Source organism: Lepidochelys olivacea (genome assembly GCF_965140295.1).
Source record: "Lepidochelys olivacea isolate rLepOli2 genome assembly, chromosome: 7".
In the NCBI taxonomy this organism is placed as follows: domain Eukaryota; kingdom Metazoa; phylum Chordata; order Testudines; family Cheloniidae; genus Lepidochelys; species Lepidochelys olivacea.
The window spans coordinates 30216372-30229135 of record NC_140417.1 but is presented as its reverse complement, the minus strand read 5'-3'; the positions used below and the strand labels follow the sequence as shown (position 1 = coordinate 30229135).

At 58.4% G+C, this 12764-nt stretch overlaps 1 protein-coding gene across 2 annotated transcripts; it reads right to left on the bottom strand.

The window, feature by feature from the left end:
• Window positions 1–72: 72 nt before the first annotated feature.
• Window positions 73–10986, bottom strand: BBS1 (Bardet-Biedl syndrome 1). Of its 2 annotated transcripts, XM_084633849.1 has the most exons (17): window positions 10877–10985; window positions 9969–10045; window positions 7965–7999; window positions 7347–7619; window positions 7075–7121; window positions 6672–6710; window positions 5841–5913; window positions 5440–5571; window positions 5176–5282; window positions 4610–4730; window positions 4140–4298; window positions 3796–3865; window positions 3342–3500; window positions 2627–2760; window positions 929–1063; window positions 764–850; window positions 73–550 (listed from the first exon to the last, which is right to left on the bottom strand). In XM_084633849.1, exons 1-17 carry the CDS (start codon window positions 10915–10917, stop codon window positions 464–466), a joined length of 1776 nt encoding a protein of 591 aa, XP_084489975.1. In that variant the 5' UTR covers window positions 10918–10985; the 3' UTR covers window positions 73–463. The 2 variants fall into 2 exon arrangements, with proteins under 2 accessions (XP_084489975.1, XP_084489976.1); XM_084633850.1 differs by lacking the exon at window positions 929–1063 and having other exon boundaries at window positions 10877–10986.
• Between the last annotated feature and the right edge of the window lie 1778 nt (window positions 10987–12764).

Below are 12764 nucleotides of genomic sequence, written 5' to 3'. Positions count from 1 at the left end.
CTGAATTGTTAACCTGAGAGTACTACCCCTGACTCCTCCCACGCTGCACACTCCACACACCAGCACCCTCGGTACAGCAACTGTCCTGGCTTTATTGGGATGCTACGATCACAGCTAAGGGGGTTTCTAGGTGCTACCCCCAGGGCTGTGGATGGGAGAGAAACACCCCATCCTCCAGCAGCTCTTGATACCAAACCAGGCATAAGTCCTCCCCCCGCCCCCCCTGCTGTAAGGAGCTGGCCTGATCCCGGACAAAGCAGCTGGGTCCGCACCCCAGGCTGGGGTGGGGACGGCAGCCCCAACACCCCCTCTACATGGTCCCACATCAGCAGTGTGCACCCTGGGGGCAGCTTGTGGTTCACTGCACAGCAGGGGGCCTCGGCTCCCAGTCCTGGCTCTGATCCAGTGAGGGTTCCTATGGGATCTACTGCAGCTCTGGTCTCCATTGCCCCTCAGAGGCGGTTCAGGCAGCAGCCAGGCCCTCACTCACTGGCATGTTGATATGGGCAGTCAGCAAGGGCATGCTCTGGCCCTCCCGCAACACAAACACCTGCAAGAGAGGAGACAGAGAGCCCCACGCTGAGATGCAGCCACCTCTGGGGTGGGGTGCAGGGACTCTTTATACACAGATCCTTCCCTTGGCACTGAGATGCAGCCACCTCTGGGTCCTACCCTCCCCCCCACACACACACACAGCAGGAGGGAGGTGGGAGCATTTTAAAGGGTCAGGCATCTCTCTGGGATGGGGTGTCCCTGTACAAACCTTGATGACGTCCGAGATCCCCTTGTCACTCAGACACTCCACAAAGGTTTCAATGGGGTAGTTCAGTCCCGGGACCAGCATAGGGGCCTGTAGGGAGACAAAGCTGAGTTAGTCAGAGTGCAGGAGCCCATAGGAGCGGTCAGAGGTGTTGTGGAGTGGGGGTACCTTGAAGAAGGCTCTCTTCATAGCATAGAGGCTCTGGTCGTAAAGGAAGCTCACCAGCAGGTTGATGGAAGGGCGCCCAGCTGACGTGTTCTGAATGTGGAGGGTCAGTTTGAAGGTGGGGCCGATGCCCTGGACCTGGGGGTGGGGTGGGGAGGGGGTAGATCCTGAGCACAAGTTCAGTGCAAGGGGGAGAGGAGTCCTTGATCCCACAGCCTGGGGTTGGGGGGTTCTCCATCACAGGAGCCACAAGAAAGGTCCCCCTGGAAATCTAAAGAGATGATTGAATCCCAAATCTCACCCTCTCCGTTCCCGACTTCAGCCCAGATCTGCTCAGTGAGTTAGAGGCACATCGCCTCTGGATTGGAAGCCCCCAAGCGATGGAGAGTTCCCTGCTCCCGTTGTTCGAAGGGCAAATCCCTCTCCCTGTTAAACACTGGCTGTGGCTGATGGTGGCTCCTGGCTCTTGCTCAGACTGTGTCTGCGACCTTCATGAACCCCCTGCTCCCACAAATCCCCCCACCATGCAGAGAGACCGGAATCAAGCCCCCCCCAGGACCTTCTCTCAGAGGAACTCTTCCACCAGGGCTCCCTGAGGCCCAGGGTTTCCAGTCTGGCATTGTTCGCATGGCTCCTCGCTGACCCCTCCCCAGTGGGTCAGTAACCTCGTGGAAGAGCAGCCCCCCAAGTACATGCAGCATCCTGTAGTGGCCTTGCAGGCGCTGTCTGCTGCGCTCCCAAAACCTCCGCCTTGGGCAGCAGAGAAATCAGATGCTTCTCTCCCACCAGTGACCTGCCAAAGCAGGCAGCTTAGTCTAGTGATTAGACCATGAGCTTCAACCTAGAGCCCTGCAGCGGGACTGGGATCCCGAGGGTCCCGCTGCCGTAACAGCGGGAGCGGGAGAAAAATTCAAGAAACAATATGGGGGGCAGGATTAAAAAGATATTCCTTCCACACTGCAAACAACATGAATGCCCCGGCCAGCAGGCACCGCTCTCTGGCCGCCCAGCTCTGAAGGCAGCGCTGCCGACAGCAGCAGCGCAGAGCTAAGGGTGGCAGTGGGAACTCTCCCTGCCTGTGCCTGGGGATGGCTTCCAGTCCCCTTTGCATGATGATGCAGGGGCTCTCCAGCCATTTGCATGGAGGGTTAGAGGTTTCTAATCCCTGTGTGTGGGGAAGGGGAGATGCAGGGGCTGTTCATCCCCTTGTAGGGATGAGGATTCCGATCCCTCTAAATGGGGGAGTTGAGAGGGTCAGGGGGTTCCCATCCCATTGCACGGGGTACAGGGACTAGAAGGGTGCTGGGGGGGAGACATTTGCTGAAAGCAGCACGTTCAGCCATTGCTGGGGCAATTTTAGAGCCCTGCAGCGGGACTGGGATCCCATGGGTCCCACTGCCATAATAGCAGGAGCAGGATAAAAATTCAAGAAACAAGGCGGGAGCGGGCAGGAGTGAGTATTGCAGGGCAGGATGGGAGCAGGATTTAAAAAATAGTCCACACAGGGACAACCCACAGCAGGGAAAACAGCCCCGCCCCACGCCCGCTAGGCCCCGCCCCCAAGCTGTGGAGAACCCAGGATTCCTGGCTCCCAGCCTCCGCTTGCAAAATCCTGAATTTTCTCACCCCGTCTCCTGGCTCCTTCCAAATGCCCCATACCCTTCTCATTCCAAGGGTCTGGTGTCCCCATGACCCACTCACCACTGCATTCATCTTAATGGGCTCCTGCAGTGTGGATGTGATGGGCGCCAGGCTGGACTCCAGTGCCTTGACATAGGCCCGGGCTGCCATGAGCCGCAGCCGGTACAGGTCCATCTGGAACACGTGGTGCATGGCTGGTGAGGGATGAAGGGACAGTGAGGACAGAAAGTCAGCCTGCAGCAAGCAGCCAATCAACAAGGGGGATCTCTACCAATCACAATGGATCTTGGTTTTACGCCTTATCTACAGCACAGTGCCCCTTAGTGTGGCACTGCGGCATCAGGGTCAGCACCCGGATTGAGCCCCCAACCCTGCTCCCTGCAGCGCAGCGCCCCCTGGGGCATTGGGGCAGCACTGACTGCGGGAAGAGTGCCTGCCACTGAGTCCCCATCCTGCTCCCTGCAGCACAGCACCCCCGAGTGGCTGGCTCATGCATTTGCACTAACATGCTGAGTTGGTAAGTAAATCCCAGGCCAGTGGCTTCTATCTTTCCTATAGTGGATGCTCAGAGTGGGACTGGTGGCTCTATGGTTGGGCGCATAGGAAGAGACCCATGTTCGGGGGGGCATGGAAAATGTAGTGGGAGATGCCCCACCTCGCCTCCCACCCCCAATCTCCGCTCCTCCCACTCATTCCCCTACACTCCCAGCTGCTCCCTCCCCAATCTGCCCACAAGCAGTCCCCCTCCTCAACCCACCATTCCTGCCCCACTCACCCACAGCATTCTCGCGTTCCCGCAGCGTCTGGTCCACGTAAAGCCTGGTCTTCTTGGGCACACTGAGTCGGATGCTCTGGGCCACAGGAGGGCCTAGTGACATGTCCTTCTCCTCAAACACGGCTGTGCGCTTCAGGATCTTGATGATCAGCCCCCCGCCTGGGCAGTGGGATAACCAGGATACAGTACAAATGGGCACAAAGCTCCTGAATCCCCTCTTCCTAGATCAGACCCATGGGCCCATCCCCCGTGGTGTACTGTCTCCAATAGTGGCTGGTCCCGTTAATGCCCCTCGCTGCACCGCACTGTCCCACAGGAGTTGAATTCCTTCCTGACCCATCAGCTGGAGCCCAGCTGATGCCTACAGCCAACAGCATCCCCTGCAGGGTGCATTCAGTATTGCACAGCAGCACATGGAACTGAATGGTGCCCACCCAGCACGCCCCTTGCCCACCTTTACTCGTCATGATCAGGGTGTTGTCCTCACGCCCATAGCGGCCAAAGCAAATACTGGTGACCACATCCTGTGGGGGAGCAAAGGGGAGGGGGTAATGGGGTATCAGGCAGCTCGGCCAGTGTCCATAACCACCAGACCCACAATTCTGGCTCCTAGCCTCCTCACTCTAACCCACTAGATCCCATTCCCTTCTCAGAATTAGGGATAGAACCCAAGAGGCCTGGCTCCCAGCTCCCTGCTCTAACCCATGAGACCCTACTCTCCTCCCAAAGCTGGGACAGAGTCCTGCATTAAGAGTCCTGCATTACCCCAGCACTGGCTTTGCCTGATGGGGAAATTACCTGGGTGCGGATGACGTCCACAAGGTTTTTATCCCGGTACATGTGCACCTCCTGGTTGGCCAGACCTACCATCACAGCCTGGAAGCCGCGTGATTTATGATCTAGGAGGCTCATGGTCATCAGTGGGGCTGGCAGATAGACTGTCCACAGCTTCTTCCCCTGTAAGAGAAAGAGATCTGGCACACAAATGTAGCCATCTCTTGGGTGAGATGCAAGGCTGTTTATCTGACTCTGGGGTGGGGCAGAGGGGCTATTTATACAAGGATCCCTTGTGTGGCACCCCTGTGACACTGGCCCCCTAAGCAGACTAGACTTAGAATAGAGCCATGGAGATCTCCCACTGGCCCCCAGGGAGAGGCGCCTTGGTAACAGGTGGTGTAGGGAGTAGATCTAGGGGCACACAGGTTCCAAGACCTGCCCAGCTGCCCCACCCCTAGTGCCCCGTAGGGGGTGCCCTCACCCACTCCCACCTTCTGTGTATAGCCCTGCAGGGTTTCGTCGGAGCAGCCAGCCACGATATTCTTGTGTACCCGCACCAGCCCCATGGGCTGGGCACTCAGTTCGATGCAGTACTTGGGCCGCTTGGACTCCCTGGAGTGGGAAGGGAGGGCAGACAGGTCAGTGCCAGCCCCCCACTGTGCTTGCTGCCCCACCCAATCCCCTCCTCCAACTCCTGCCTTGTGGGCTCCAGTCACCCTCCCCACCCCCTGCGCCAAGGGAATGGGCACAGACAGGCCTCACCAGCAGGAATGTTACAGCAAAACTAAACCTTCAGGCACTGGGGCCTGGCACTCGTGGCTGTTGGGCAGTGGGGCAGCAGGGAGGCAGAGTATTGGGATGGGCCCATGGATCTGATTGGAGAGAGAAGGGAATACCAAGCTGGAAAGGACCTGGAAAGGATCTGGAAAGCTGGAAAGGATCTGATCTGGTGGGAGGGGGAGACATAGCAGGTTCCTTATCTGATGTTCCTCAGCACTCCCCTGCCTTCCCCTTTGTCCCATTCCAGCCCCAAGCACCCCTCACGGCTGGCTGTCACCTGCGGAGGATGTAGATGCTCCCATCCCGGCAGGCCACCGTGACCCGGTACTCCACATCGAACTGCCCCATCACGTCCAGGAAGGCTGGCACGCTTGGCAACGTCATCTGCAACAGCAAATGGAAAGCTGGGGCAGCCCCACACCCGTGGGAACGAGCTATATATGAGCAGGGGTCCCTCGCCTGGTGCTGAGATGCAGCCACCTCTGGGGTGGGATGCGGGGACTGTTTATATAGGGACCCCCTCACCTGGCACCCCACTCACCTTGGCCAGGATAGTGAAGGCCTCAGGGTCCAGGATGAGGACATCGGCGCTCTCCGTCCCAATCACCAGGCAGCTGACCGCGTCCTCATCTGCCATGTTCTTCTTCAGTGTGCTCATGCACGTGATGACAGTCTGGATAGGGAGATGGGCATGAGAGGGGTATGGACCTCTCCCCCTTCCCCAGTCTCCCTCTCTACCCAGGAAGGGCAGTGCCAGTCTCCCCAGAGGGTATGCTGGGAAGGAAGGGTACCTGGAAGGCCCTGCTGGGACCCACAAGTCGTCGGTGGGGAACTGGAAATGATAGAATACTCCCTTTCTCCAACCCCCATCCCCCTGAGTCCCTTACTCTTGGAGGATCCACTGGGGAGTTTCCCGCAGACCTAGGGCAGGGCAGGACCCACCTGGCGCTTGATCGGTTGCCCCTTATGTAGGTTTACAAAATTCTCCATCTCTGGTACATCTTGGGCCAGGAACCTGGGGGTTGGGGAGACAGAGAAGGGGATTGTGGGATACTGACACAGCTTGCTCTGGTCCACGGTGTCCTCTGTACCACTTAAAACAGGAGCTCTGCTGCTGAGAGCCTTCCAAGCTTTGGGACAATGTCCCCCCACCCGGCCTATGCTCCCTACACCACCTGCCTCCCCCACTGCCGAAATCCCTCCCCGATCACCCAGCCCCCCGGCTTGTGGTCCCTACACCACCTGCCTCCCCCACAGCCGAGGTCCCTCCCAGATCCCCCCCAACTTGGCTTGTGCTCCCCACACCACCTGCCTCCCCCACTGCCAAAATCCCTCCCCGATCCCCACGCCATGGCTTGTGCTCCCCACGCAACCCGTCCCCCCCACTGCCAAGATCCCTCCCCGATCCCTACCCCGCGGCTTGTGCTCCCCACACCACCCATCCCCCACACTGCCAAGTTCCCTCCCAGATCCCCACCCACTTTTGGCTTGTGCTCCCCACTCCCCCTGCCTCCCCACTGCCAAGATCCCTCCCTGATTCCCACCCCTCCAGCCTGTGCTCCCTACAACACCGGGCTTCTCTGCTGCCAGGATCCATCCCTGACCCCTGCACACCCTCTCCCTTGGCCACCAGCCTCAAGCTTCCTGCTCCAATCCCTGAAAAAGCTGGGTTCCTAGAGCTCCCAGCCCAGGGTTTTGGTGCTAGCCAGGAAATCGCTGGAGGGTGAGGTGCTCATGCCACTCCCTGCCCTCAGTGGTACCATATGGTCTTACCTCAGTGATCGTACCGACAGGGGGATCTCTGCCTTGTCCCTGACACATGAAGATGTTGAACAGAGAGGAAGACATTGGACAGAAACTCAGTATGATACATTCACCATCACAGACCCTACCATCCACAACCCAGAACAGAACACAGGAGTCCTGATTTCTCACCCACTTTACCGTAACCACTAGATCCCACTCCACTCCCAGAGCTGGGGATAGAACCCGGGAGTCCTGGCTTTCAGCATGTCCAGCTCTAACCTCAAGGATCTCCCCAATGTCCACACCCAGGGATCGAATGTTAAATGCCTCTGGCATTAGCTCCCATCACTTGCTAAGCCAGGGACCAGGATGGAGTTTCTGGGCGGTGTGGTGATGTGACAGTCCATGGTGGAAAGGAAGAGCCACTCACCGGATCCCCTCCAGCATTTCCTTCAGAGTCAGGGGGTCGATCATGTCCTGGAACGAGATGCAGACAGAGAGAGATGGGAAGGCACATGACTACAAGCTGGGAATAGAACCCAGGCATCCTGGCTCCCAGACTCTGTATTCTAACCACTGGACCCCACTCCCAGAGCTGGGTCTGATGTGGAGTGCCAGGGAGGGGTGGGCCCATTGGTTTGATGTGGGGCAGGGGTGCGGACAGGTACCTTGGGCTGGCCATGCCACCCCCAACCTGCTCACCTCTTTGGCCTGCTCCCAGACATCCTGCTCCAGGGGGTTGGCATCCAGGGGGGGCAGGGTGAATTTGAAGTAGGGCCGCAGGTTCTTGTAGACATAGATGAATGGTCCGGAGGCCACGGCCACGGCAGGCGTGCGTGGCTCATTCTGGTCCATTAGGAAGGTGGTCACGGCAGCCGGCAGGTCCAACAAGGTGCTCTCGCTGGCCAGCCCCGTGCCCCGGTACACCTTCAGCCTCATGGTGTGTCCAGCCATGCCCAGGTCACCCACCACCAGCTGGGGGGTAGACAGAGACAGAAGGGTAGTGCTGGGGGGTCCTCACCCCCCACCCCAGGGCAGCTCCCACCTGCTGGGCTGGGCATGGACACCCTCACTACCCCTTGCCCAGAGAGGCAACTGGCCCAGAATGCTCACCCCCACCCTGAATGCTTTCCCCCACCCCGCCCCAAGAGACACACTCCCCATCCAGATGCTGTTTGCCCCTGGGGGGTTAGCCAAAGCCAGGGTGGAGTATGGGGGATACCAGGCCCAGGGGGCTGATCTGGGAGGTGGTGGAGGGGTGAGATACCAGGTTGGGTAGGCCCATTGCCTGGGGTGGGCAGGCAGGCCATCCTTCCTCACCTTGTACTCTCCATCGCCATGCAGGTCAGCCAGGGCTGGAACAAAAGAGAGATGTGGAGTCAGCATCCCTGATAACCTCCCCCCGGCTCAGCAGGTCCAGCCATGCCCAGTATCTGCATGGGAGACCAAGGGGATGCTCTCCCCTCCCAGTGAATACTAACCACAGTGCTCCAGCATGATGCCAGGGGGCACCGTGCTGCAGGGAGTTTGTGGGGGTGGGAGTAGTAGGAGGTGTTCTCTCCTCGCAGATGTGCTGGCTCATTCCATACCAACTGTGGAGGCTTGTGCTCCAGAGCCATGTAATAATTTGAAGGACTTTGAGGTAAAAGGGGCTCTGGAACCATGGAGTGTAAAAGCATCACTGCGAGCCAGGACTCCTGGGTTCTATCCTCAACTCAAGAAGGCAGACCATCTAGCCACTATGCTCAGTGCTCTGTAACCACAGGGCTGTGTCTATCACTGCTGTGTGTCCGGTTCCCCTCTGGAATGCTCTCAGCAAGGTCCCACAAATGTCCATAGTGGCATGGAAAGTTGGGGGATATGCCCTAGGGGAGAGTGTCTGAGACCTCTGTAATGGGTGGCCCTCCACTGGTCCTAGCTAGCGTGAGCCCAACAGTATTAGTCATTATCCCTAGCAGCACAGCTTCCATCTATCTCCCCTTCCCAGGGATGTTAGTGGTGGACAGGAGGAAGACAAGGTGCCATAGAATTGATTAGAGAGACAAGGTATTGGACCAACTTCTGTTGGTGTGAGAGACAAGTTTTCAAGCTACACAGAGCTCTTCCTCCGGTGTGGGAAAGGTACTCTGAAAGCGTGTCTCTCTCTCTCACCAGCAGAAGTTGGTCCAATAAAAAAATATTCCCTCCCCTACCTTGTCTCGCTAATATCCTGGGACTGACACAGCTACATCTACACTGCATACAACAATTAGAAGGGATTACACAGGGCCCTGGCAGCCGGGGCTGCTTGCTATGCGCTACAGTTAGTTATTTAATTGGAATCCGAGGCAGGCTGGGAACCAAGCTTCTAACCTCAGCTTTGGGAGGTGAGTGGAGTCCAGGAGGTTAGAGCTCGGGGCTAGAACACGTGGCTAAGGGGGGTCCAGTGGTTAGCATACGGGAGGGACTGGGAGCCAGGACTGGGAGCCAGAAGAAGTGACCGTCTTCCCAGTTCTGGGAAGGGATAATGTAGACAGTTATAAGGTTTTCTTCCCAGCATTATCAGGAAGGCAACAGCTGCTTTCCAGTGAGTTCTCCTTGGAGGACCTAGAGATGTGGAGCTGGGGTTCTGTCACTGAAGAGAGGGAGGGGGTTAAATCTTTAACGGAGAACACTTTCCTGCCAACCTGGCATCAGGCCTCAGACTTAAATAAGCTTCAGACCATCCCCTTCATTGCCTTTCCCTGCGTTTGTAAGTTCCACATCCTGTTTGCTGTGGCTAGGTGTTTCACACACTCACTGTGAGAGAGAGGCGACTATGGAGAGAACAAGAGCTCCCATCCCCATGAGTGTTAACAAACCTGGGTGGGAGGGAGGGGAGAGTTTACTTCGTATTCCCAGGGTTGAGATCCCATGTATCTGTACATAACTATGCTTTGCCATCTGCCAGCACCACATGAGCTTAAGTGACCTTGAGAAGAGCTTCCTTTGCGAGGTACCTCACTAAGTTATTGATGGAGAATGTGGGGGCCAGATAAGGGAAGGGACTTATCTAAGCACCTACAGAGACAATATGGCAGGAACAGAACCCAGCTGTTTGGATTCTCAGCACCCCACCACCCACACATTATAACCACTGGAATAGAAACTAAAAGTCCTGATTCCCAGTCCCCCTCCAATCTAACCACTAGCCCTCATGCATCTCACAGAGCCAGAACTCCGGGCCCTTTTCCCCCTCCCTCCCCACCTCTAACCACTCCATGGGCCTCCACTCAGGAGAATCCCACTGGACCATTCCCCAGCTCTCTCAGCTAAGGGCACTTTATGGGAGGATCCTGGACTTACCGATGCAGGAGGAGAACGTGTAGAGATTGGCCATGGGGTCGTAATGGGCATCCAGCCATTTGGAGTTGGCTTCATTACTGGAGGGGGATGTGGACAGGGTGGGGACACAAAGAGACAGGTAGACACAGAGCGACAGTGAGAAACTGGGATAGATTTCAATCAAAAAAAAAGGAACAGAAATTCCAGCAGCCCCAATCCCTCCCCATCTGCTCTCACCACGGGACCCCACTCTCCTCCTGGAGCTGGGATAGATCCCACGAGTCCTGGCTCCCAGCCCCTCCCCTATGCTAACCACTGGACCCCACTCCCCTCTCAGAGCTGGGATAGAACCCAGGAGTCCTGGCTCCCAGTCCCTCCCCTACGCTAACCTCTGGACCCCACTCCCCTCTCAGAGCTGGGATAGAACCCAGGAGTCCTGGCTCCCAGTCCCTCCCCTACGCTAACCTCTGGACCCCACTCCCCTCTCAGAGCTGGGATAGAACCCAGGAGTCCTGGCTCCCAGCCCCTCCCCTACGCTAACCACTGGACCCCACTCCCCTCCCAGAGCTGGGATAGAACCCAGGAGTCCTGGCACCCAGCCCCTCCCCTACGCTAACCACTGGACCCCACTCCCCTCTCAGAGCTGGGATAGAACCCAGGAGTCCTGGCACCCAGCCCCTCCCCTACGCTAACCACTGGACCCCACTCCCCTCTCAGAGCTGGGATAGAACCCAGGAGTCCTGGCTCCCAGCCCCTCCCCTACGCTAACCACTGGACCCCACTCCCCTCCCAGAGCTGGGAGGAGATCCAGGAGTCCTGGCTCCCAGCCCCAGCCCGTCCCCCGCTGGGAAGAGGATCACAGTCATTGCCACCCCCAGCTAACCAGGCCCAGGAAAGAGGGGTTCAGGGGTCACCAACACCCCCCTCACCTCTCGCTGCTGGAGGAGGAGGAGGAGGAGGTGGCCGCCATATCCTGCTCTAGGACGGGCAGGATCTGTTGCTACGGCAACCAACGGCTGTGGATGGGAGTTACTAGAAAACAGTCCCCTAGCCAGATACGGTGTCTCACTCAAAAGGGCCCTTCCGGGGGAGACCAACCCTAGCAACTCAGGGTTCCGGATGTGTGGGGACTGTCTCCGCCCCGCCTCCCACCCCACATCTACCCCCAGTGAATCTGGGGCGCGCGGCGGCACGGGGCGGGAAGACAGCAGAGCAGCTCCTGCAAGGGAGGAGTCACCCCAAGAGCCTGACTTCCACCTGGATCCAGCCTCCAAGGGAGATGGTCCCCCTAGGAGCTGTGCTGGGACCCCCAACTTGACTGCTCCACAGTACAGGCTCCAGTGCCAGCGTCCCCAGGAGGGGAAAGGCCCTGTAACCCATACCCCTGCACCAGCCAGTCCCTCCCACAGCCCTGGGCTCTGGTCAGAGCCAGCAGCCCCTTCCCCTTCCCCCTTAGCCAGCCAGGCCACTCTCTGAAACCGAGAGGCTGAAATGCACTGGTCTGGCCCCTGGAGATCCCAGCTGAGCTGAGTCCTGGGCCCAGATGCTTCTGCAGGAAGAGGATCACGCCCTGTGACATGATAGGAAAGGGACATGCAGGAGATATTAACCATCCTTTGGGAGGGGAGTGGGGTCTGATGGGTTAGAGCAGGGGTAGGGCATGCTGGGATCCGGAGTCAATAGAATTTAGGGCCAGAAGGGACTAGCACAGAGGTGGGCAAACTACGGCCCGCGGGCCACACCCAGCCCACAGGACCGTCTTGCCCGGCCCTTGAGCTCCGGGCCGGAGAGGCTAGAGCCCAGCTTCTCCCCTGCTGCCTCCCCCGCCCAGCCTCAGCTTGCCGCCATCGCTCTGGCCCGCTACTCCTGCCGGGCAGCTTGGTGGCATGGCTGGCTCTGGCCAGGCAGCGAGCTCCTGCTGCTCTGAGCAGCACGATAAGGGGGCAGGGGACCCCGGGGGCAGGCAGGGGACAGGGAGTGGTTGGGGCGGGGGGCAGTCATGGGACGGGGAACAGAGAGGGTTGGACAGGCATGGGAGTCCACGGGGGCCTGTCAGGGGGCAAGAGTGTGGATAGGGGTTGGGGCAGTCAGGAGCCGGGGTGGAGGGGTTAGGGGCGGCAGTGTGGATAGGGGTCGGGGGGAATCAGGAGACAGGGAGCAGGGGGAGTTGGATGGGGGTGGGGTCCCAGGGGGGCAGGCAGGGGACAAGGAGCGGGGGTGGGGTTGGATGGGGCAGAAGCTGAGTGGGGCAGTAAGTGGGAGGGGGCAGATAAGGAGCGGGGGCCAGGCTGTCTGGGCAGGCACAGCCTTCCCTACCCAGCCCTCCATACAGTTTCACAACCCTGATGTGGACCTCGGGCCAAAGTTTGCCCATCCCTGGACTAGCAGATCATGTAGTCTGACTTCCTGTCTATCACAGGCTGTTAAATCTCACCCAGTTTCTCCTGTATGAGGCCCCAAGATTTGAGAGAGACTAAAGCATTTCAGCCATCAGGAGACTAACCTGTTGTAAGCCCCAGAGAACCAGTGAGGCCCCCCCAATACGCAAATTCCCTGTGATGACAGGGAATTGCTGAGATGAGCCATGCCCAGCTGATCCCAGGAGGCGACCCGTGCCCTATGCTGCAGCCGAAGGTGGAAAAGCCCCAAGGTTCCTGCCAATCTGACTGGTAGAAATCCCTTCCTGACCCCAAAAATGGTGATCAGCTGCACCCCAAACATCTGGGTAAGACCCTCAGTCAAGCATCTGAACAAGATTCTCAGAGCCCAGGCCACCCATCCGCTGTCCCATCTTCAGCTGTGGCCACTCCCTGACAC